Source organism: Oncorhynchus mykiss, chromosome 6 (genome assembly GCF_013265735.2).
Source record: "Oncorhynchus mykiss isolate Arlee chromosome 6, USDA_OmykA_1.1, whole genome shotgun sequence".
Taxonomy (NCBI): Eukaryota; Metazoa; Chordata; class Actinopteri; order Salmoniformes; family Salmonidae; genus Oncorhynchus; species Oncorhynchus mykiss.
The window spans coordinates 51,609,904-51,636,341 of record NC_048570.1 but is presented as its reverse complement, the minus strand read 5'-3'; the positions used below and the strand labels follow the sequence as shown (position 1 = coordinate 51,636,341).

Sequence of the window (26,438 nt, the reverse complement as noted above, 5' to 3'; positions counted from 1 at the left end):
AGTGGTACTGGGTTTGGCTCACCTTTGGTTGGAGACTGTGTGAACATCCTGCGAGTTAATGATTGGCTGGTGAACATCCTGTGGGTTAATGATTGGCTGGTGTGAGCTGCATCCTAAATGGCCCCATATTTCCTACATAGTGCATTACCAGCCCTGGACAAAGGTAGCGCACTATGCAGGGAATAGTGCGCTACCATTTAGGAATCGGACACATGTTTCTGGGTAAGAATGTTGCGGCTGCATGCTCAGGGCTCGGGTTTTAACACTTGGCACTGGCAGCTGTAATTGTAATATCCCGCGGTCGGTGTTGTTTTCACCCTGTATGGTTAAGCCAGTTTAGTGACTAAAATGTGTGTGCATGTTTGTGTGTCGATGGGTGTGTGTATGTGAGTGCAAGCGTGCGTGCGTGCCTGTGTGTGTGTGTGTGTGTACATTTTATGTATGTGTTAACAGACCACACGTACACTATCACACACACAACTGTAGTGGAATAAAGTGGACACACACATGCAATCCAATGAAATTCCTTATCACAAATACCAAACATGACACGTTCAAAATATTTGTCAGGCTCTCAAGCGTTACAAATGACCTCCAGTATTTTTGTTAACAAGTTTGTGGAGTATGACAAGTATCCACAAAGCAATATGTATACCTGAAATATGGTGCTCTGACTGCACTTAATTTGGTAGCTAATAGACAAACATTACCCCAATAGATGAAGGTTCAGTCAGGGGATGAGGAATCTGGAGTGTAGTTTTCATGTTCTTCCTGTTCCTCTCTTGATAAGCTGTCTCCTTATTGCTCTTTACCTCCAATTAACACATGCCGCTCTCTAACCCTCTGTCCCTATCCCTTTGCCCCCTCTTGCTACTACTCTCCCTCCTTTTGTTTGCTCTCATCCTCCTCTACACCTTGATTTTTTTCATCACCCCCTCCCCAGGGAAAGAAAGCGAGTTGTTAAAGTGCCAGACTTTGACGCTCCCTCTTTCCTCTCCTCGTCTCCTCTTAAGGTTTTTGTCTGAAGGGTTGTTGCAGCCAACTGTGGTGGAATAGAGTGGACACACATGGTCTCTGTTTTTAACTCTCGATCAGACCTCCAGGGGGAGTGCAAACTGTGTTTGGATATAGAATACTGCACTGGTAACTTGGTGTGTGTGTGTGTGAGAGAATCTCTGACAGTCTCTTGGTTTCTTTGTGCTGCTGCTGCCTGTTTCCACTTTACTGACATGGCAATCTGCCTTGAAACCCCTCTGTTTCTCAGTCACTATCCTCTCCAAGAGCTTTCTTCCTTTCTGAAGACTACTGAAGACTCTGGTTACGTCTACTTTGACCCTATGGGCCCTAGTCAAAAGTAGTGCTCTGTATCAGGAATAGGGTGTCATTTAGGATACAGCCTCTCTGAGGATTCATTTAGAACATTTCTCTGTGCGTATGTGTGGTGAGGCCGTGTGTTTAGTGAGTAGTGTTGTGCCCTGGGCTTGTGCAGTAGGGGGATGTGTAGTGTTGCCGTGTGTGTTGTGTTCTCTACACAGCGTTAACTCTAGGACTGAGATTCATTATTCTTATCTCTGACTCGTCTCACTCTAACTGACCTCCTTGTGGATTCCTCAGGTCAGGACCAGCTGTCTGGCCCTGTGTTTGTCTTTCAAGATGGTCTGAGGCGGGCACTCCTCTCTACTCTGTTTCTCTCTCTCTCCTTTGCCTTTAGTAATTTTTATCCCTGTCACTCGTTCCTCCTCCCCTCATGTTCTGGTCTCTCCCCCTCTCTGCTGAGCGTGGTGGGTGAGTGAGGGAAAAGGAAAAAAAGAGAGACTGGACTGGAGAGGGTAGGATAGAGCAAGGGTTGGGGGAAGAAGGGATTAAAAAGAGAAAAGGAGGAGAAGAAGAAAAGAGACTGGACGGGAGAGGGTGGGTTAGAGAGGGTTGGGGAAGAAGGGAGAAACAAGATAACAGAAGGAAATAAAGAGAGACTGGATGGGAGAGGTTAGGATAGAGCGAAGGTTGGGGAAAAAAATTTAAAAGAAGGAAAGAGACTGGACAGGAGAGGGTAGGATAGAGCGAAGGTTGGGGAAGAAGGGAGAAAAAGAGAAAAAGATGAGGAGAAAGAAAGACAGGACGGGATAGGGTAGGATAGAGTGAGGGTTGGAGAAGAAAAGGAAAATAAGAAAAGGAGGAAGAGAAGGTGAGAAAGAGAGACTGGATGGGAGACGGTAGGATAGAGCGAGGGTTGGGGAAGAAGGGAGAAAAAAGAGAAAAGGAGGAAGAGAATGTAAGAAAGAGAGGCTGGATGGGAGAGGGTAGAGTATAGCGAGGGTTGGGGAAGAAGGAAGAAAAAAGAGAGAAGGAAAGAAAGAAAGAAAAAAGAGAGACCGGACAGGAGAGGGTAGGATAGAGCGAAGGTTGGGGAAGAAGGGAGAAAAAAGAGAAAAGGAGGTGGAGAAGGCAAGAAAGCAAGAGAAAAAAGAGACAAAGTGAGCAGTCTCGATATGCTAGATGATTTGGAGTTTTGAGGGGAACAGGGTAGGAGGGGCGTTTGGAGTCGGGGAAGGGGGAGGGGGAGATGTGGGAACATGCTGGCTCACTGCTGAAGTGTCAGTGTCTGCACTCTGCTGAGACTCAGACGGAAGGAAGGAGTAAACTGGTTCAACATCAGTCCAACCAAGACTCCTGAAGAACTGAAGAACACACTGGATGTACAAGAGATAGTCAGGAATATCCAACCTGGAGGAAAATTGAGGTTCAGTAAAATATGTTTATTTTTATCATTAAAAACAAAGGTGTTTTGGTGTTAAAGCCTTGGTCAGGCTGCAGGGTGCTCTGAGACTCATAGACGAAACACAGAGTCATGGATTCATACTCTGACTCTCCTTTTAACTACTCCTGGCCCTCTTTCCCCAAGACGAGGATACACAAGAAGATGGACAAGCAAGGTAACACTGGGACTATTTGACATCTTTTCATTTAATTTTATGAAACCTTTATTCATCCAGGTTGGTCCGGAATAAATGTATTTTCAAGAAAGACCTTGGAGTCTCCTGTGCTTTAACTATCCATTGATTGCAATTTACATTGATGGTTAGATGTGGTTCAATGGATTGTGAGAGGATCACTTTCCATGTGGACTAAATGCTTGAATTTGGAATCTTTAGAATGTGTTTTCCCTTTCCAATGTTTTCCCTTAGTGGAACATCTCCTTGAAAACAATCTGGTCACTGACATGTTGAGAGCAATGTCCAAAGATTTGTGACTGCACCCTTACTTTGTTGCAGAGTATGACCAAGTTGAAGGGATAGTTCACCTAAATTACAAAATGACATATGGGTTTCCTTACCCTGTAAGCAGTCTATAGACAAGGTATAACAGCCATCAATGCTTTGGTTTTGATTACCTTGATACTGTCTCCAAATGCTATTTATTTTTGCCCCCAAACCCATTCCAGTCAATATCCCAGATATTATGTTATGTTTGTAATTAGTTGGTATATAGCAGAAGCTGTGCATCAAGTCTGTGTTTCCTTGCCTATCCTTCATGTCCCTAAGTCATACAAGGTTTACAGGAAAGCTTAGTGGTAGTCACAACGCTATATTCCACAAAGACATCAGCAGAATGAAGAATGATAATCAGTCTTTTTGGCAGTGATGTTTCAATGTTTTTTTCTTCTTATTATTACCCATATTTTGCTGTATACAGTTGCAGTGAGAGTGTGTTTGCTAATGATGTAACTGGGATAGCTGACAACTAATAGTGGAATGTCAGACATTCTGTCTAGGATAATGGATTGGCTTGTATCTTGTGGACAGACCTCTCCTGAGGCCAGATCACACGCACTTCCTATGATGGCAGGGAGAACATAAATGTTGCCCTCTGCCTGACTGTTGTACTTCATTGACAGTGACTGACACTGTCTGTGGCTACTCAACCCAGTTGAACTGTTTGTGTTTTCTTACTATAACTGATTTCCCTGATCAGCTGCTTTACTGAGGAATGTTTTCTTGCAATGACTGTGATATTTGGTTGTCTTACCTCCCCTTATTTTAGTTTAGTTTATTAATTTGACACACATAAAAGCCATACATGCACATTTTTAAGAACAAATTCTTATTTTCAATGACGGCCTAGGAACAGTGGGTTAACTGCCTGTTCAGGGGCAGAACGACAGATTTGTACCTTGTCAGCTCGGGGATTCGAACTTGCAACCTTTCGGTTACTAGTCCAACGCTCTAACCACTAGGCTACGCTGCCACCCCTGCCGCCCCACATGAGCAAAATCATTGAGGATGACACACAATAAAGTCTGGGATTTATATCAATTGTGGTCAGCTTGAGGCAAGATGGCGAGGCAAGATCGAACATGTTTGAACACAGTATGGAGTGAAATAATAAAACATAAAAACAAAGAAGAAGAACATCTATCTCATCATTGCAGTTACACAGAAGACATCAAACTGTTTTTAACTTTATTTTTAAAGCTGCCCAGAGAGGACGTCATTTTTATGGGCAGAGGCAACTCATTCCACGCTGATGCTCCAGTATACCAGTATCCTAGCATTACTCCTGAACCTGTATAAGCACACATTAGCAACACCTGATCTGGTGCTGTGATTTTGTGCATCCCTAACATTGGGAAAGTAATCAGTTAGATATCTGGGTGCAGATCCATAAATTCTCCTGTAAACCAAACCCAGTCTTATCTGGGACACCCTAACCTCAACATGCAGTAAGTTGAGTTTCTGAAAGCAGCTCCTGCCTTTGTGACTATGTGGACTCACCTTCAATACTACCCTGATCAGCTCATTTTGGATACCTGGAGTTTCCCCTTCAGAAGCTTCAATAAGCCCCCAAACCAGGAAGCGTAGTCAAAATGTCATTGAATGAGAGCAGTGGCACGCACTCAAAGATTCCTTATCAAGCAGCTTGGACATTCTAGACAAAAACTTGTTTCTGGCATAAACCTTCCCTAGCACTTTAGTGACCATGTTCACACCCCCCAAGCAGAAGTAAATTAAAAGAGTTAAATTCATTGGCAACCAAGCTTTGTCATATACCATCTCCGCCCTGATGATCAGTCCAATACTGTTTAGTTTGTTTTTCGTAGTAGTACTACAGCCTAGTTCCTAGAATGATTTCCAAAGCGTTTTATGGTAATTTTTGTTCTCAATGATTTTATCAGCAAAGTAACCTCTTAGCTTCATCCATCCTGCTCTGTGCTTCATTTCTGTGACGTTTACAGTGCATTCGGAAAGTATTCAGACCCCTTAAACTTTTCCACATTGTGTTACGTTACGGACTTCTAAAATGGATTAAATTTAAAAAAAAAATAAAATAAAAAAAACTCATCAAGCAACACACAATTCCCCATACTGACAAAGTGAAAACAGGTTTTTAGAAATGTTTGCACATTTTTTACAAATAACAATAGATACCTTATTTACATAAGTATTCAGACCCTTTGCCATGAAACTCTAAAGCTCAGATGCATCCTGTTTCCATTGATCATCCTTGAGATGTTTCAGCAACTTGATTAGAGTCCGCCTGTGCTAAATTCAATTGATTGGACATGATTTGGAAAGGCACACACCTGTTTATAGAAGGTCCCACAGTTGACAGTGCATGTCAGAGCAAAAACCAAATCATGAGGTCAAAGGAATGGTCCGTAGAGCTCCAAAACAGGATTGTGTCGAGGCAGAGATTTGGGGAAGGGTACCAAAACATTTCTTCAGCATTGAAGGTCCCCAAGAACACAGTGACCTCCATCATTCTTAAATGGAAGAAGTTTGGAACTAACAACACTGTTCCTAGAGCTGGCCGACCGACCAAACTGAGCAATCAGGGGAAAATGGCCTTGGTCAGGGAGGTGAAGATGGGAGAACCTCCCTCTGTGGAGATGGGAGAACCTTATAGAAGGACAACTGTCTCTGCAGCACTACACCAATCAGGCCTTTATGGTAGAGTGGCCAGACAGAAGCCACTGCTCAGTAAACGTCACATGACAGCCCGCTTGGAGTTTGCCAAAAGGCACCTAAAGGACTCCCAGACCATGAGAAACAAGATTCTCTGGTCTGATGAAACCAAGATTGAACGGAGCAAAGTACAGAAAGATCCTTGATGAAACCCTGTTCCAGAGCGCTCATGACCTCCAGACTGGGGGAAGGTTCAACTTCCAACAGTACAACGACTCTAAGCACACAGCCAGGACAACATAGGAGTGGCTTCGGGATAAGTCTCTGAATTTCCTTGAGTGGCCCAGCCAAAGCCATACATGAACCCGATCAAACATCTTTGGAGAGACCTGAACATAGCTGCGCAGCAACTCTCCCCATCCAACCTGACTGAGCTTGAGAGGATATACAAAGAAGAATGGGAGAAACTCCCCAAATACAGGTCTGCCAAGCTTGTAGCATCATACCCAAGAAGACTCAAGGCTGTAATCGCTGCCAAAGGTGCTTCAACAAAGTACTGAGTAAAGGATCTGATTACTTATATAAATGGAAATGTATTTAATTTTATACATTTGAAAACACTTCTAAAACCAGTTTTTACTTAGTAGGGTATTGTGTGTAGATTGATGAGGAAAAAACAATTTTATCAATTTTAGGATAAGGCAGTAACGTAACAAAATGTGGAAAAGTGAAGGAGTCTGAATACTTTCCGAATGTAGGAGAAAATCAGGCTGCTCTTGAGTGTTCTTACGCCTCTTAAAACCTTTTTTGGGATAGGGGGCAGCATTTTCACTTTTAGATGAAAAGCGTGCCCAGAGTGAACTGCCTCCTACTCTGTCCCAGTTGCTAATATATGCATATTATTATTAGTATTGGATAGAAAACACTCTGAAGTTTCTAAAACTGTTTGAATGATGTCTGTGAGTATAACAGAACTCATATTGCAGGCGAAAACCTGAGAAAAATCCAACCAGGAAGTGGGACATCTGAGGTTTGTAGTTTTTCAAAGCTTTGCCTACCGAGTACCCAATGAGATATGGATGAGTTTGCTTCCTAGGGCTTCCACTAGATGTCAACTGTCTTTTGAAAGTTGAATGAGGATTCTACTATAAAGGAGGGGCTCATGAGACCTGTTTGAGGCAGTGGTCTGGCATAGTGCCTCGGTCTCATGACGCGCGCTCCCGACAGAGTTGCCTCTCGATCCAGTGCCTTTTCTGAAGACAAAGGACTTCTCCGGTTGGAACATTATTGATGTTTTATGTTAAAAACATCCTAACGATTGATTCCATACATCGTTTGACGTGTTTCTAAAGGACTGTAACGGAACTTTTTGAGTTTTTGTCTGGATGAAATGCTCGCGCCTCATGAAGATGGATTACTGGGCTGAACACGCTAACAACAAGTGGCTATTTGGACATAAATGATGGAACTTTATGCAACAAATCAGTCATTTATTGTCGAACTGGGATTCCTGGGAGTGCCTTCTGATGAAGATCATCAAATGTAAGTGAATATTTATGGTGTTGTTTCTAACTTTGTTGATTCCAAAATGGCGGCTATAGATCTGGCTCTTTTAGGTTCTGAGCGCCGTTCTCAGATTATGCTTTTTCTGTAAAAAAATAAATAATCTGACACAGAGGTTGCATTAAGAAAAGTCTATCTTTAATTATGTGAATAACACTAGTATATTTTATCAATGTTTATTATGAGTATTTCTGCTAAAATCACCGGATGTTTTGGAATCAAAACTTTAGTGCGTGTAAGGCGCCAATGTAAACTAAGATTTTTGGATATAAATATGCACATTATCGAACAAAAAATACATGTATTGTGTAACATGATGTCCTATGAGTGTCATCTGATGAAGATCATCAAAGGTTAGTGATTCATTTTCTCAGTATTTCTGCTTTTTTTGACTCCTATCTTTGGCTGTGTTTTTACGACTTGGCGGTGATCTAACATAATCATATGTTGTGCTTTAGCTGTAAAGCATTTTTGAAATCGGACACGATGGGTAGATTAACAAGATGTTTCTTTCATTTGCTGTATTGGATTTGTTAATGTGTGAAAGTTACATATTTAAAAAAAAAAATGGAATTTTCAGCGGAATGTTGTCAAGGTGTAAGTAATCTTTAATGTATCATAATGTACTCCCATGTTTTGTTCCAGATGAACTCCACCAGAATAAGGTCAGTTTTGACAAATGCCAGAAGGGCTGATAGTCCTGTCTAAATTGGGGGGTTTGCACAGCAAGATCATGACTTGGCTGATAATAGGGGCCTCGAGAAGCCGGTGTGGGGGCCTCAAGGGGATCAAATGGACTGGTGTCTGTTAGAAATGCACGTGTCGATATCTGTAGTGTATGGAAAGAGTTTTGTAGAATCACAGTATTTTGGTATCAAGATATACTCTCTGTAATGATTTAAACAGTTCAGCTTTGGGAGAGATTAAGTTACTGCCATGTCTGTTTCATCACTGCTGAACTCTCTTCTCCTCCTGTTGCACTGCTGGATGTGATAGGCGATAACACACATTATTGCCTCATAATTGAGAATGATGCTGTAAGTGTTATTTCTGTTATTCATATGAAGATTAGGTGAATGGAATCCAGCCCACAGTGTATTCTTCTTAATAAAATGTTATCTGCATAAATATGACTGGCGGACTAAATTATGATATATGTCCAATTTAAGTGTTCATTTTGTGTATGCAAAGTTTGTGGAAGTCAGTTTTCCTGGTTGTTTTTGCACCTCTCCCATGCATCTGTGAGGTAACATCTGGTGTGCAAAAGTATATTTCTTAATTATTTGTGAATTTGAGCTTTCCGACTGAGAAATATGTGAAAACGCTTAAACACACACATTGTAATGATCAGGATTGTTTGACTGCACAGGTGTCATAGCACGGAATAGTTGCTTGGACTTTAGAGGTTGTTTGAACAATTTACCTATTCCCAAGAACAGTTAAATTGAAAGAATTATAGCTATCTTTTATCCAAGATTTTGTTATTTTGCACTCTCCCATTTCAAATTCCATGATGTATGCTGGTCTTGAGCAATTGTAACTATTCACTCTATGATATTGTGATATTGATATTGTGACACTGTGTACTCATTTGATTTCACAGTCAAATCAGGTTTTTACAGTCTTGATAAACAAGCCCCACAGGTGATCATTGTTTAAATCTTGTGTTTTTCCAAGGGGTTCTTTTCTCAAATGAAGCACAACAGCTTCTAAACAGAACAGAACCTTGGAAAAGGCCCGTGACAGCTCTGCCCCCTCCCTCTCTTTCTCTCCCTCCCTCCATCTCCATCTCTCTCCCGGGGGTCTGTAAGCTGGTTGGAGGGCACGCTCTGTTTTACTGGAAACTCTAGAAACCTGGCTCTAACTGCTGTCTTTGTCTTTGCCTCTGTTGGCTGTTGGAGCTTTAGTTGGGCTGATGCCCTCAAGTGGAAAGTTCATGCTCATTCTACAGTGGGGCAAAAAAAGATTTAGTCAGCCACCAATTGTGCAAGTTCTCCCACTTAAAAAGATGAGAGGCCTGTAAAAAAAATCCAGAAAATCACATTGTAGGATTTTTAATGAATTTATTTGCAAATGATGGTGGAAAATAAGTATTTGGTCACCTACAAACAAGCAAGATTTCTGGCTCTCACAGACCTGTAACTTATTCTTTAAGAGGCTCCTCTGTCCTCCACTCGTTACCTGTATTAATGGCACCTGTTTGAACGTGTCATCAGTATAAAAGACACCTGTCCACAACCTCAAACAGTCACACTCCAAAGGCAACCTGTAGTCATTTAGACAGGTTGCCTTTGTGTTCCTGGGCACAGGGACTATGGTGGTCTGCTTGAAACATGTTGGTATTACAGACTCAATCAGGGACATGTTGAAAATGTCAGTGAAGACATCTGCCAGTTGGTCAGCACATGCCCGGAGCACATGTCCTGGTAATCCCTCTGGCCCCGCAGCCTTGTGTATGTTGAACTGTTTAAAGGTCTTACTCGCGTCGGCTACGGAGAGTGTGATCACACAGTCGCCTGGAACAGCTGATGTTCTAATGCATGCCTCAGGGCTGCTTGCCTCAAAGCGAGCATAGAAGTGATTTAGCTGGTCTGGTAGGCTTGTGTCACTGGGCAGCTCACGGCTGTGCTTCCCTTTGTAGTCTGTAATAGTTTGCAAGCCCTGCCACATAAGACAAGTGTCGGAGCCAGCGTAGTACAATTCAATCTTAGCCCTGTATTGACGCTTTGCCTGTTTGATGGTTCGTCGCAGGGCATAGCAGGATTTCTTGTAAGCTTCCCGCACCTTGAAAGCGGCAGCTCTACCCTTTAGCTCAGTGTGAATGTTGCCTGTATCCATGGCTTCTGGTTGGGGTATGTACGTACAGTTACTGTGGGGACGACGTCCTCGATGCACTTATTGATAAAGCCAGTGACTGATTGGGTGTACTCCTCAATTTATTGGATATTTCAAACTTTTTTAACAAATCAAAAACTGAAAAATTGGGCGTGCAAAATTATTCAGCCCCCTTAAGTTAATACTTTGTAGCGCCACCTTTTGCTGCGATTACAGCTGTAAGTCGCTTGGGGTATGTCTCTATCAGTTTTGCACATCGAGAGACTGACATTTTTTCCCATTCCTCCTTGCAAAACAGCTTGAGCTCAGTGAGGTTGGATGGAGAGCATTTGTGAACAGCAGTTTTTAGTTCTTTCCACAGATTCTCGATTGGATTCAGGTCTGGACTTTGACTTGGCCATTCTAACACCTGGATATGTTTATTTTTGAACCATTCCATTGTAGATTTTGCTTTATGTTTTGGATCATTGTCTTGTTGGAAGACAAATCTCCGTCCCAGTCTCAGGTCTTTTGCAGACTCCATCAGGTTTTCTTCCAGAATGGTCCTGTATTTGGCTCCATCCATCTTCCCATCAATTTTAACCATCTTCCCTGTCCCTGCTGAAGAAAAGCAGGGACATCAAACCATGATGCTGCCACCACCATGTTTGACAGTGGGGATGGTGTGTTTAGCTGTGTTGCTTTTACGCCAAACATAATGTTTTGCATTGTTGCCAAAAAGTTCAATTTTTGTTTCATCTGACCAGAGCACCTTCTTCCACATGTTTGGTGTGTCTCCCAGGTGGCTTGTGGCAAACTTTAAAAGACACTTTTTATGGATATCTTTAAGAAATGGCTTTCTTCTTGCCACTCTTCCATAAAGGCCAGATTTGTGCAATATACGACTGATTGTTGTCCTATGGACAGAGTCTCCCACCTCAGCTGTAGATCTCTGCAGTTCATCCAGAGTGATCATGGGCCTCTTGGCTGCATCTCTGATCAGTCTTCTCCTTGTATGAGCTGAAAGTTTAGAGGGACGGCCAGGTCTTGGTAGATTTGCAGTGGTCTGATACTCCTTCCATTTCAATATTATCGCTTGCACAGTGCTCCTTGGGATGTTTAAAGCTTGGGAAATCTTTTTGTATCCAAATCCGGCTTTAAACTTCTTCACAACAGTATCTCGGACCTGCCTGGTGTGTTCCTTGTTCTTCATGATGCTCTCTGCGCTTTTAACGGACCTCTGAGACTATCACAGTGCAGGTGCATTTATACGGAGACTTGATTACACACAGGTGGATTGTATTTATCATCATTAGTCATTTAGGTCAACATTGGATCATTCAGAGATCCTCACTGAACTTCTGGAGAGTTTGCTGCACTGAAAGTAAAGGGGCTGAATAATTTTGCACGCCCAATTTTTCAGTTTTTGATTTGTTAAAAAAGTTTGAAATATCCAATAAATGTCGTTCCACTTCATGATTGTGTCCCACTTGTTGTTGATTCTTCACAAAAAAATACAGTTTTATATCTTTATGTTTGAAGCCTGAAATGTGGCAAAAGGTCGCAAAGTTCAAGGGGGCCGAATACTTTCGCAAGGCACTGTATATAGTATGTAAATTAGCTAGCTACGTAAGTAGCTCATTTGCGTTCAAATGCACTGTGGCTAGTTACTGTAGCTAATAATACATCTGTCACGACTGCCACCGAAGTTGGTGCCTCATTGTTCGGGCGGCGTTCTGCGGTCGTCGTCACCGGCTTTCCAGCTGCCACCGATCTACGTTTTTTTTCTATTAGTTTTGTCTTGATTGTACACACCTGGTTCCCATTACATTAAAATTATTTTCCCTATATAACCCTGGTTCCCAATATAACTCTGGTTCCCAATATGTTTTGTGCGTGATTGGTCCTTGTTGAGTGTTATTAGACTGCAGTGTTATGGTGTGTTTTCCCTGCGTGGAATTTTATGGTTGTTTCTTATCGAGTAAAGTACGTTATTTTACTCAGTTCTGTGTCCTGCGCCTGACTCTATCCTCACCGCTGCACAATGACACTTGACAGAATCACGCACCAACTAATATGGAGTCAGCAGGTGCACCCAGTCCTCCGGTACCAGTGGAGGAAGGCGTCCAGCAGCACGCGACAATGCTCCAACATCTTGGCACAACCATGGATCGTGTGCTGCTCACCATGGAGCCATGGGAGAGAGGGGGTTTTCCCACACCCCCATCAACTTCACCCTGACCAACACCACAACCCACTCCGCTGTCCACTCCTCCTTCACCTGGACCCAGTGGGATTCGGCTCTCGCTCCCGAGCGCATATGATGGGACGGCTGCCAGGTGCCAGGGGTTCCTGCTCTAGTTGGAGCTCTACCTGGCGACAGTCCACCCGGCTCCCTCGGGATACAAGAGCGTGTCCGCCCTCATCTCCTGTCTGTCGGCGAAAGCGCTTGAGTGGGCCAACGCTGAATGGGGAAGTATAGATGCTATGAGGAACGCTTGTTCCATCTCAGACAGAGGATGAGGAGCGCACAGGAATTCGCACTGGACTTCAGGACCCTGGCTTCCAGCACGGGATGGAATGAGAGGGCCCTGATCGACCATTACCGGTGTAGTCTACGTGAGGACGTTCGTCGGGAGCTGGCCTGCAGGGACACCACCCTTACACTCGACCAGCTGGTGGATTTATCCATCTGGCTGGATAACCTGTTTGCCACCCGCGGACGTCCGGGACGTCCGGATCGGTGGTCCGTCCATTCCCTCTCCCAGCACCTCCGATCCTACACCTATGGAGCTCGGAGGTGCTGCTCTAAGGGTGACTGGAGGGGGGAGGGGGCGTTTCCTGCACTACCTGTGGCCGCAGAGGACACACTGCTGGTGGGTGCTGGAGAGGTTCCCCAGGAAGTCGAGGCAGCAGGCAGGGCACTGGTGGTTCATCCCAGGTGTGTAGGCACCCAACTCACCCAGAGCTTCCTGTTGCGCACATGTGTATATTTATAGAATTGTGGTCAGTAGTGTTGTGGTCAGTAGTTGTGGTTTATTAGTTGTGGCCAGTAGTTGTGTGGTTGTGATCATTAGTTGTGTGGTTCAGTAGTTGCGGGGTCAGTAGTTGTGTGTCTGGAGTTGTGTGCAGTAGTTATGGTCTGTAATTGTGATGTTGCGGTCAGTAGTTGTGTGGTTCATTAGTTGTGTTCAGTAGTTGTGTGGTTGTGGTCAGTAGTTGTGGTCAGTAGTTTTGGTAAGTAGTTGTATGGTTGTGATCAATAGTTGTGGTCAGTAGTTGTGTGGTTGTGATCAATAGTTGTGGTCATTAGTTGTGGTCATCAGTCTTCAGTAATTTTACGTAATTATGACATAACATTGAAGGTTGTGCAATGTAACAGGAATATTTAGACTGATGGATACCACCCGTTAGATAAAATACGGAACGGTTCCGTATTTCACTGAAAGAATAAACGTCTTGTTTTCGAAATGATAGTTTCCGGATTCGACCATATTAATGAAGGCTCGCATTTCTTTCTGTTATAATTAAGTCTATGATTTGATAGAGCAATCTGACTGATCGATGGTAGGCAGCAGCAGGCTCATAAGCATTCATTCAAACAGCACTTTTGTGCGTTTTGCCAGCAGCTCTGCTGTTTATGACTTCAAGCCTATCAACACCCGAGATGAGGCTGGTGTAACGATGTGATGTGAAATTGCTAACTAGTTAGCGGGGTGCGCGCTAATAGCGTTTCAAACGTCACTAGCTCTGAGACTTGGAGTGGTTGTTCCCCTTGCTCTGCATGGGTAACGCTGCTTCGAGGGTGGCTGTTGTCATTGTGTTCCCGGTTCAAGCCCAGGGAGGAGCGAGGAGAGGGACGGAAGCTATACTGTTACACTGGCAATACTAAAGTGCCTATAAGAACATCCAATAGTCAAAGGTTAATGAAATACAAATGGTATAGAGGGAAATAGTTCTATAATTCCTATAATAACTACAACCTAAAACTTCTTACCTGGGAATATTGAAGACTCATGTTAAAAGGAACCACCAGCTTTCATATGTTCTCATGTTCTGAGCAAAGAACATAAACGTTAGCTTTCTTACATGGCACATATTGCACTTTTTCTTTCTTCTCCAAAACTTTGTTTTTGCATTATTTAAACCAAATTGAACATTTTTCATTATTTATTTGAGGCTAAATTGATTTTATTAATGTATTATATTAAGTTAAAATAAGTGTTCATTCAGTATTGTTCTAATTGTCATTATTACAAATACATTTTAAAAATCGTCCGATTAATCGGTATCGGCTTTATTTGTCCTCCAATAATCGGTATCGGCGTTAAAAAAATCATAATCGGTCGACCTCTAGTTGTGATCGTTAGTTGTGTGGTTTAGAAGTTGCTTGGTCAGGAGTTGTGTGCAGTAGTTTTGGTCTGTAATGCTGATGTTGCAGTCAGTATTTGTGTGGTCGGTAGTTGTTTGATTGGGGTCCGTAGTTGTGTGCTTGTAGTCAGTAGTTGTGGTCAGTCGTTATGTGGTTGTGGTCAATAGTTGTGGTTCAGTAGTTGCATGGTCAGGAGTTGTGTGGTCAGTTGTTTATACAAAAAATATATGTTTTCTCCGTAATTTTGAGGCATCCAATTGGTAGGTACAGTCTTGTCTCATTGTTGCAACTCTCATACAGACTCTGGAGAAGCGAAGGTCAAGAGCCATGCGTCCTCTGAAACATGACCCTACCAAGCCGCACTGCTTCTTGACTCAATGCCCGCTTAACGCAGAAGCCAGCCGCATCAATGTGTCGGAGGAAACACTGTATACCTTACAGCAGTGTCATTGAAAAAATAAATATATTATAATTTTTTTTTTTTTTTTACCCCTTTTTCTCCCCAATTTCGTGGTATCCAATTGTTTAGTAGCTACTATCTTGTCTCATCGCTACAACTCCCGTACGGGCTCCGGAGAGACAAAAGTTGAAAGTCATGCGTCCTCCGATACACAACCCAACCAAGCCACACTGCTTCTTAACACAGCGCGCATCCAACCCGGAAGCCACCCGCACCAATGTGTCGGAGAAAACACCGTGCACCTGGCAACCTTGGTTAGCGCGCACTGCGCCCGGCCCGCCACAGGAGTCGCTGGTGCGCGATGAGACAAGGATATGCCTACTGGCCAAGCCCTCCCTAACCCTTACGACGCTAGGCCAATTGTGCGTTGCCCCACGGATCTCTAGCAACTGTGATGCAGTGCCTTAGACCATTGCGCCACTCTGGAGGCCTGTATGTATGTGACCAATTCAAATCATATAAAATCAAATTGTAATATGAAGAATGGTAGTCAGTGGTATGTTGTGTTTGCCCCAAAAATAACATTTTGTATTCAGGACATAAAGTTAGTTTCTTTGACACATTTTTTTGTAGTTTTACTTTAGTGCCTTATCGCAACCACGATGCATGTTTTGTAATATTTGTATTCTGTACAGGCTTCCTTTTTTTCACTCTGTCATATTGGTAAGTAATCTGGAGTAACTATAACTATATGTTGTTGATCCATCCTCAGTTTTCTCCTATCGCAACCATTGCCCTCATGATGAAATCCCTGAGCGCTTTCCTTCCTTTCCGGCAGTTGAGTTAGGAAGGACACCTGTATCTTTGTAGTGACTGGGTGTATTGATACACCATCCAAAGTGGAATTGATGACTTCACCAGGCTCAAAGGGATATTCAATGTTTTTTAGGTTTTTGTCCCCATCTACTAATAGCAGTGGTGGAAAAAGTATCCAACTATCATACTTGAGTAAAAGTAAAGATGCCTTAATAGAAAATGACTTAACTAAAAGTCACCCAGTAAAATTCTACTTGAGTAAAAGTATGAAAGTATTTGGTTTAAAATATACTTAAGTATCAAAAGTAAAAGTATAAATCATTTCAAATTCTTTATATTAAGCAAACCAGATGGTGTAACGGATGTGAAACGGCTAGCTTAGTTAGCGGTGGCGCGCACTAAATAGCGTTTCAATCGGTGACGTCACTTGCTCTGAGACCTTGAAGTAGTAGTTCCCCTTGCTCTGCAAAGGCCGCTGCTTTTGTGGAGCGATGGGTAACGATGCTTCGTGGGTGAATGTTGTTGTGTGCAGAGGGTCCCTGGTTCGCGCCCGGGTATGGGCGAGGCGACGGTCTAAAGTTATACTGTTACATTGATGCTGTTGACCCGGATCACTGGTTACTGCGGAAAAGGAGGAGGTCAAAAGGGGGGTGAGTGTAACGGATGTGAAACGGCTAGCTTAGTTAGCGGTGGTGCGCGCTAAATAGCGTTTCAATCGGTGACCTCACTTGCTCTGAGACCTTGAAGTAGTTGTTCCCCTTGCTCTGCAAGGGCCGCGGCTTTTGTGGAGCGATGGGCAACGATGCTTCGTGGGTGACTGTTCTTGATGTGTGCAGAGGGTCCCTGGTTCGCGCCCGGGTATGGGCGAGGGGACGGTCTGAAGTTATACTGTTACAATGGCACCATTTAAATTTTTTTTGTTAATGTTGATAAGTGTTTTAATTTGAATATTTTCCTGTCCTGCTAAGCATTCGAAATGTAATGAGTACTTTTGGGTGTCAAGGAAAATGTATTGAGTAAAAAGTACAATATTTTCTTAAGGAATGTAGTGAAGTAAAAATAGTCCAAAATATAAATAGTAAAGTAAAGTACAGATACCCCCAAAAATTACTTAATTAGTACCTTAAAGTATTTTTACTTAAGTGCTTTACACCACTGACTAATAGGTGCCCTTTGCAAGTCATTGAAATACCTCCCTGTTCTTTGTGGTTGAATCGGTGTTTGAAATTCACTGCTCAACTGAGGGACCTCAGAGAGATGAGGTAGTCATAAAAACATTCTCTCGAGTCAAATAATTTCCTACATTTAGTGTATATTTGTACTGCAAGAAATGCTTAATTCTGCAGGAGTTAATATTAAGGCTATGCGAAAGGTTATAGACCTAGAGTCAGTGTCCATATTTCAGTTTTCATTTGACACTTCTGAACAGTAAGCTACAGTTCCCTTGACGTGACATAGGCCTGTTTGAAGTCTTGTGAATGTCGAATTTGTATAGCAATTCGACAGTCACAATCATCTCACATAACATAGCCAGCACCGCTATCATCCTCTTTTAACACTTCAAACATTACTTTTCTGGCTGTACCTTCTCTTTATTTTCAACGCTCATTTCACAGCTTTTCTCTTATTGAATTAAACTCTGACATTGTCCTTTTTGCCTCTGTGGATGACGTTAACTTTTTCTGCCCATTCCCAAAATCATTTGGCAATTGTCATGTGGGCTATTTGGCTCGTGTACAGTTAGCCCCTAAAGTTTAGGCTTACACACTAATGCCAGATGGCCTAAAATAATGAAAGAAAAAACTAAATGTAGCCTAAAGACATAAATTGCACAAGAATTACACATTTATGGATTTTTTAAGGTATTGTTTTCTTTGTATTCAAACCGACTGCCACCCACCTGCCCACATAATATTTCATGACCCTAAACCTTCCCGCCCAGCATATTTAACTGCGGGACTGTGGGTTATGAGTCAACCCATGTATCACTACCCTATATGGAACAATTTTAGTTCAGTGAATAAGAACTCCTGGGGTTATGATCAAAGAACCCTACAACATGTGTTCTATATAGAATCATTAGGGGTGCTATATATGAAGCCAACAAAAGAACCCTTTTTGGTTCTATCCATAACCTTTTTTTCCGAAGAGTGTGGTTGTGGTCAAATGTCTAAACTGCAGTTTTTGCGTGTAAAATTGAATGAAGTGCGATGAGAAGTTACCGGTTGAAATATGAAGCAAGTGAACGGATATAGCTTATCTCTATCTAATCAGAGCAGCAGGATCAATTTACAGCCTGTGCTTCTCTTTACAGACAGGCAAACTAGCGGTTGAGTTATTTCGAGCATGGGGCAAGATCCTGGGAAGGAGGACAAAGCTAGTGAGCATTTATACATTTTCTCTGTATCATTCCAAGGACGTTGATTTTTGGTCCGGTCCGGATCAAATCTGAATCAAGCATAGACATCTATGTTCAGTTCAGATTTATTATGATCCGGAACAAATTACAGACATCTTTGTTTCACAAGTTTGAACAGCACAGTACAGTACAGTACAGTAGAGCACAGCATAGTACAGTAGAACACAGCAGTACAGTAGAGCACTACATCACAATTCAGTACACAGTACAGTAAAGAAAGGTATAATATAGTACAGTATAATACAGTAAATCAAATCAAAATCAAATGTATTTACATAGCCCTTCGTACATCAGCTGATATCTCAAAGTGCTGTACAGAAACCCAGCCTAAAACCCCAAACAGCAAGTAATGCAGGTGTAGAAGCACAGTGGCTAGAAAAAACTCCCTAGAAAGGCCAAAACCTAGGAAGAAACCTAGAGAGGAACCAGGCTATGAGGGGTGAGAGCACCAGGCTATGAGAGCACGCCTGGTGAACAGGTCAGGATTCAATAGCCGCAGGCAAAACAGTTGAAACTGGAGCAGCAGCACGGCCAGGTGAACTGGGGACAGCAAGGAGTCATCATGCTAGGTAGTCCTGAGGCATGGTCCTAGGGCTCAGGTCCTCCGAGAGAAAGAAAGAGAGAATTAGAGAGAACATACATAAATTCACACAGGACACCGGATAAGACAAGGCCGAGTATAGCCCACAAATATCTCCGCCACGGCAAACCCAGGGGGGAGCGCCAACCCAGACAGGAAGATCACGTCAGTGACTCAACCCACTCAAGTGACGCACCCCTCCTAGGGATGGCATGAAAGAGCACCAGTAAGCCAGTGACTCAGCCCCTGTAATAGGGTTAGAGGCAGAGAATCCCAGTGGAAAGAGGAGAACCGGCCAGGCAGAGACAGCAAGGGCGGTTCGTTGCTCCAGAGCCTTTCCGTTCACCTTCACACTTCTGGGCCAGACTACACTCAATAATATGACCCACTGGAGAGATGTGTCTTCAGTAAAGACTTAAAGGTTGAGACCGAGTCTCTCACATGGGTAGGCAGACCATTCCATAAAAATGGAGATCTATAGGAGAAAGCTCTGCCTCCAGCTGTTTGCTTAGAAATTCTAGGGACAATTAGGAGGCTTGCGTCTTGTGACCGTAGCGTACGTGTAGTTATGTACGGCAGGACCAAATCAGAAAGATAGGTAGGAGCAAGCCCATGTAATGCTTTGTAGGTTAGCAGTAAAACCTTAATCAGCCCTTGCCTTAACAGGGAGCCAGTGTAGGGAGGCTAGCACTGGAGTAATATGATAATTTTTTTTGGTTCTAGTCAGGATTCTAGCAGCCGTATTTAGCACTAACATAAGTTTATTTAGTGCTTTATCCGGGTAGCCGGAAAGTAGGACATTGCAGTCTAACCTAGACGTAACAAAAGCATGGATACATTTTTATGCATAATTTTTGGACAGAAAGTTTCTGATTTTTTCAATGTTACGTAGATGGAAAAAAGCTGTCCTTGAAACAGTCTTGATATGTTCGTCAAAAGAGATCAGGGTCCAGAGTAACGCCAATGTCCTTCACAGTTTTATTTGGGACGACTGTACAACCATCAAGATTAATTGTCAGATTCAACAGAAGATATCTTTGTTTCTTGGGACAAAGAACAAGCATCTCTGTTTTGTCCAAGTTTAAAAGTAGAAAGTTTGCAGCCATCCACTTCCTTATGTCTGAAACACAGGCTTCTAGCGAGGGCAAATTTGGGGCTTCACCATGTTTCATTGAAAGGTACAGCTGTGTGTCATCCGCATAGCAGTGAAAGTTAACATTATGTTTTCGAATGACATCCCCAAGAGGTAAAATATATAGTGAAAACAATAGTGGTCCTAAAACGGAACCTCGTGGAACACCGAAATTTACAGTTGATTTGTCAGAGGACAAACCATTCACAGAGACAAACTGATATCTTTACGACAGATAAGATCTAAACCAGGCCAGAACTTGTCCATGTAGACCAACTTGTGTTTCCAATCTCTCCAAAAGAATGTGGATGATCGATGGTATCAAAAGCAACAATAAGATCTAGGAGCACGAGGACAGATGCAGAGCCTCGGTCTGATGCCATTAAAAGGCCATTTACCACCATCACAAGTGCAGTCTCCGTGCTATGATGGGGTCTAAAACCAGACTGAAGCATTTCGTATACATCTTTTGTCTTCAGGAAGGCAGTGAGTTGCTGCGCAACAGCTTTTTCTACAAATTATGAGAGGAATGGAAGATTCGATATAGGCCGATTTTTAGTTTTTTATACTTTCTGGGTCAAGGTTTGGCTTTTTCAAGAGATGCTTTATTACTGCCACTTTTAGTGAGTTTGGTACACATCAGGTGGATAGAGACGCGTTTATTATGCTCAACATAGGAGGGCCAAGCACAGGAAGCAGCTCTTTCAGTAGTTTAGTTGGAATAGGGTCCAGTATGCAGCTTGAAGATTTAGGGGCCATGATTATTTTCATCATTGTGTCAAGCGATATAGTACTAAAACACTTGAGTGTCTCTCTTGATCCTAGGTCCTGGACAACTGAGCTCAGGAGGAATAGGCAAATTTAAAGAGGAGTCTATAATTTGCTTTCTAATTATTATTTACCTTTATTTAACTAGGCAAGTCAGTTAAGGACAAATTCTTAACTGCCTGGGTTAACTGCCTGTTCAGGGGCAGAACGACAGATTTGTACCTTGTCAGCTCAGGGGTTTGAACTTGCAACCTTCCAGTTACTAGTCCAACACTCTAACCACTAGGCTACCCTGCCGCCCCCTGCCACCCCAGGGTAGCCTCAAATAATTTATTACTGCTGATTGGTGTGGCGCCATTTCCGTTACAATTTTCTGGAAGCTTGCTTCAGAGCTTGGGTATTTTATAGTGTAGTGTACTGTATTGTACCCTACCTTACTCTAATGGACTCTCCTCTACTGAACTGTACTGTACTGGACCTTATTGTACTCTACTGAATTAAAATACACTGTACTCTACTGTACTGAATAAAACAGAACTGTACCGTACTGTACTGTGTTCTACTGTACTCTACTGAATAAAACTTGACTGTCCTGTACCGTAGCATGCCGTACTGTACTGTATTGTACTCTATTTTGTTCTAATGTACTAAACTGTGCCGTACTGTAATGTGATGTTCAAACTGTTTAAACATAGCCTGGACATTTGGATTAATTCAGATTTGGATCTGGGCCACAACGACCAAATGTGTACTTGTTTGGGAGCTCATTGGAATAATTCCCAACATGCTTTGCTTTGTTTGTATTTACATTTACATTTTGGTCATTTAGCAGATACTCTTGAGGTTATCTACATTTAAGGTAGTACATTTTCTTCTTCATTGGCTTATTGCTCCCAACTCATAGGAATCCCCACCCAGTTGACTCCTCTAAAATGGCAATGTCCATGCTAAAACATGTTATATCCATGATGAGTCCTCTATCTATCTTCATGACAACAGGCACAACCCCGAAATGCCATGTGAATCAACTTATGTCAGTGCATTCGTAACAACCTAACCATTACGAAAATTATTTTAGATCAAATATGCCTCACGTAGCAAATTCTATTGACCAAATTCTACACTTATTGACCTCCATTCAAAAAATATTATTATTTATTTTTGTGGACAGACTTTGGGCTGCGTAAAACCTTTCGCTTCGCCTCGTCCGCTATGTGTTATGCTTGAATTTGACCCAAAACCAACAAGGAAATTTGCCGCAGTTTTGAGAGCGGTTGTATGAAACCAATTGGTATATCAAGCAAAGGTTTTAAGCATGCCAGCCCGTTCTTAATTGACACTGATCAAAAAATATAAACGCAATATGTAAAGCACTGGTCCCATTTTTCATGAGCTGAAATTAAAGATCCCAGAAATGTTGCATAAGCACAAAAATCTGATTTCTCTCAAATTTTGTGCACAAATTTGTTTACATCCCTGTTAGTGAGCATTTCACCTTTGCCAAGATAAACCATCCACCTGACAGGTGTGGCATATCAAGAAGATGATTAAACAGCATGATCTTTACACAGGTGCACCTTGTGCTGGGGACACACACAAAAAAGGCCACACTAAAATGTGCACATATGTGACAAGTTTTGAGGGAGTGTGCACTTGGCATGCTGACTGCAAGAATGTCCACCAGAAATGTGTCCAGAGAATTGAATGTGAATTACCATAAGCATCCTCCTCCTTTGCTTTAGAGAATTTGGCAGTGCGTCCAACCGGCCTCACAACCGCAGACCACATGTGCAACAATTTTACCTGTTTCATATAAGGAAATCAGTCAATTGAAATTAATTACTTAGTCTATAATCTTTGGATTTCATGGGAATATAGATATGCATCTGTTGGTCACAGATACCACAGATTTAAAAAAGTAGGGGGGTGGATCAGAAAAGCAGTGTCTACTGTGACCACTTTTTCCACATGCAGTGCAACACATCTCCTTAGCATAGAGTTGATTCAGGATATCGTCACGGTATCTCTGTGCATTCAATTTGCCAACGATAAAATGCAATTGTGTTCATTTTCCATAGCTTATGCCTACCTGCCTGCCTGCCTGCCCATACCATCTTTTGAGATTTTTTTTTTGCTGTAGTGTGCTGTCCAAACTTGTGAAACCAGACCCAATCTGAACCAATCATAGACATCTACTGTATGTTTGGGCTAAATCAAGGCCGTTCTGGCTGTTCTATGTCAGTTGACGTTGAAATCAAGGCCGGTCTGGACCGCACCAAAAAAAAGACCAAATTAAGAAAGGGAACCAGTGAGTGACCCTGTTGTGCACAACCTTCTGAGCCATTAATATCAATATCATGTTGGTAGGAGGCCATAGATGAGAGGAGAAGGGAAGTGAGGAGAGGCCACCTACATTATTGAGGTGCAGCCCTAGTCTGCGTTGGAGTCATGCAGAAACACTGGGTGTCAGCCTCCTGTTCCCAAACAAAGACAAGCTACCATGCAGGATGTATGATGTCACATCCTGTGTTTGTGAAACATGACAAGGCATTTCTTTGGAAACCACATGGAAAAACAGGACTTTCACATATTGAGAGGAACATACTGTAGTTACATACTGTACTAATGTACTAAACTGACCGTAACTGATGCCTTTAGTGTTTATATTTGTTTTTTATATTGTCAGTGTTGTGTTTGTCCTCTTTGAAGTACCCTGTCAGCCCGGAATGAATTGCCCCTTGGGATTAATGAAGTTGTATTGTACTAGTAGGAAAGGTAACTAATAATGTAATATAAAATGTTCCCCCTCTCTCGGTGTGTAGAGAAGAGCCAGTCAATGAGGAGGGCCCAGGCTCTGTCCTCTACTCTGGCTGCTGCCTCCAGACTCTCAGCCATGATCCACCAACCAGGGAAGGACCAGATGCACACTAATGCCATGCTGGTGGACCAGGTGAGTTGTCATACCCAGGTTTTTAACCAGGTAGAATATGGTGGACCAGGTGATCTGCACACAACGAGGTTACAACCAGGTAGATGCTGGTGGACCAGGTGAGCTGTCATAACCAGGTTATAACCAGCCATAACCAGGGATTGGACTGCTTTTGTCCCAGACACTGACCTCTCACCTGTGCCCCTGCTCAGGTGGATGACCTGGATATAAAGTACCGTTCTCCAGTGGAGGAGGAGGTGAGCTCTGTGCCACAGAGGAACAACCCTGCCTGGGACTCCTTCTTTGGAAGTCTCCCTGGCTCCATGGCTCCTCACAGGGACCAGGCCTTCCCCCTTCCTTCCTCTCCCTTGGCCTACCCCTTTCCTTTCTCTGGTGGTGGAAATAGGGGGAGGATCCAGCAGTCCGTCTCCCTCTCCTCTGGGCTCAGTCACAGAGGAACCAGTCAGCCTGAGAAGACCTGTGTACTGAGGTAAGTACCACACCCAAACACCCGCACTCTGCTCTACCATGCTTGGTTAGTTATAGTTAAGTAAGGTCAAAAGCCGACCAAAAATATTTTGGGGGGTTTCATAATATGTTATTGTTGCATACTTACTGGGGTCTCAAAGATCTCCATGTTAATGTATTTTACAATGTAATTCCTCTAAAGGTGTCAATCAAAAACCAAAACTAACTTAAATGTAAAATAAGCTTTTTGGTCCATTACTGTATCCAGCACAGGAGCTGTAACAGCAGTAGGGGTGAAAGTCACAGGAAGTCACAATGAACCATTCTCTTTGGTCAAGATGCCGAGGTGAGCAGACACTGAACAGTGCGATCATTCTGCATCCAAGGACTTGTGGTTTCAGCTTATTTTACGAAAGACAAAAGTATGAATATTCATCAAGTCTAGTAGAAACTAAATGTACTAAAATGGAATAGGAAAGTGGAACTTGTCTGACGGCAATGCATTAAAGACCATAATTGGTTAAAGAAAATTGTGATTAATAAAAAAGTATACCAGTTTCATTTAATGACCAAACAATTGACAGCTGTGTCCAACCAATAGCATGTTAGAAACAGTTGAAGTCAGAAGTTTAAGAATACATTTAAACTCAGTTTTTCGCAATTCCTGACATTCAATCCTAGTAAAAATGTCCTGTCTTAGGTCAGTTAGGATCACCACTTTATTTTAAGAATGTGAAATGTCAGAATAATAGTAGAGAGAATGATTTATTTCAGCTTTTATTCCTTTTATCATTCCCAGTGGGTCAGAAGTTTACATACGCTCAATTAGTATTTGGTAGCATTGCCATTAAATTGTTTAACTTGGGTCAAACGTTTTGGGTAGCCTTGCACAAGCTTCCCACAATAAGTTGGGTGAATTTTGGCCCATTCCTCCTGACAAAGCTGGTGTGACTGAGTCAGGTTTGTATGCTTCCTTGCTCGCACAAGCTTTATCAGTTCTGCCCACAACTTTTCAATATGTTTAAGGTAAGGGCTTTGTAATGGCCACTCCACTACCTTGACTTTGTTGTCCTTAAGCCATTTTGCCACAACTTTGGAAGTCTGCTTGGGAAGACCCATTTGCGACCAAGCTTTAACTTCCTGATTGATGTCTTGAGATGTTGCTTCAATATATCCGCATAATTTTCTTTTCTCATGATGTCATCTATTTTGTGACGTGCACCAGTCCCTCCTGCAGCAAAGCACCCCGACAACATGATGCTGCCACCCCCGTGCTTCACGTTTGGATGGTATTCTTCGGCTTGCAAGCCTCCCCCTTTTTCCTCCAAACAAAACGATGGTCATTATGGCCAAACAGTTATATTTTTGTTTCATCAGATCAGAGGACATTTCTCCATAAAGCACGATATTTGTCCCCATGTGCAGTTTCAAACTGTATTCTGGCTTTTTTTATGGCGGTTTTGGAGCAGTGGCTTCTTCCTTGCTGAGCGGCCTTGTTTTACTGTGAATATAGGCTTTTTTTTTTACCTGTTTCCTCCAGCATCTTCACAAGGTCCTTTGCTGTTGTTCTGGGATTGATTTGCACTTTTCGCACCACAGTACGTTCATCTCTAGGAGACAGAACGAGTCTCCTTCCTGAGCTGTATGATGGCTGCATTGTCCCATGGTGTTTATACTTGCGTACTACTGTTTGTACAGACTAACGTGGTACCTTCAGGCATTTGGAAATTGCTCCCAAGGATGAACCAGACTTGTGGAGGTCTACAATTTTTTTTCTGAGGTATGGGTGATTTCTTTTCCCATGATGTCAAGCAAAGATGCATTGAGTTTGAAGGTATGCCTTGAAATACATCCACAGGTACACCTCCAATTGACTCAAATGATGTCAATTAGCCTAACAGGAGCTTCTAAAGCCTTGACATTATTTTCTGTAATTTTCCAAGCTGTTCAAAGGCACAGTCAACTTAGTGTATGTAAACTTCTGACCCACTGGAATTGTGATGTAATTCACTGTAAGTGAAATAATCTGTCTGTAAACAATTGCTGGAAAAATTACTTTTGTCAATCAGTAAGTAGATGTCCTAACCGACTTGCCAAAACTATAGCTGGTTAACAAGAAATGTGTGGATTGGTTAAAAAAACTAGTTTAAATGACTCCAACCTAAGTGTATGTTAACTTCTGACTTCAACTATATACAGTGTGGAGAACAAGTATTTGATACACAAATACACATTTGATACACTACTTACAAAGCATGTAGAGGTATGTAATTT

General features: G+C 42.5%; 1 protein-coding gene across 4 annotated transcripts in view; it reads left to right on the top strand.

Annotated features, from left to right (window-relative positions):
- The window catches only part of LOC110526143 (rho guanine nucleotide exchange factor 28), an 80,679-nt gene that overhangs the window by 7,476 nt on the left and 46,765 nt on the right, over positions 1 to 26,438 (top strand). The window contains exons 1-5 of one of the 4 annotated variants that reach the window (XM_036980417.1): positions 1,912 to 2,740; positions 2,903 to 2,933; positions 23,590 to 23,717; positions 23,909 to 24,186; positions 24,433 to 24,510. In XM_036980417.1, coding sequence (XP_036836312.1) covers positions 2,921 to 2,933; positions 23,590 to 23,717; positions 23,909 to 24,186; positions 24,433 to 24,510 — 497 coding nt within the window. In that variant the 5' untranslated portion in view covers positions 1,912 to 2,740; positions 2,903 to 2,920. Of the gene's footprint in view, positions 1 to 1,911; positions 2,934 to 23,589; positions 23,718 to 23,908; positions 24,187 to 24,432; positions 24,511 to 26,438 lie in introns of those variants that run through there. The other 3 variants (XM_036980414.1, XM_036980416.1, XM_036980415.1) reach the window with 3 other exon arrangements.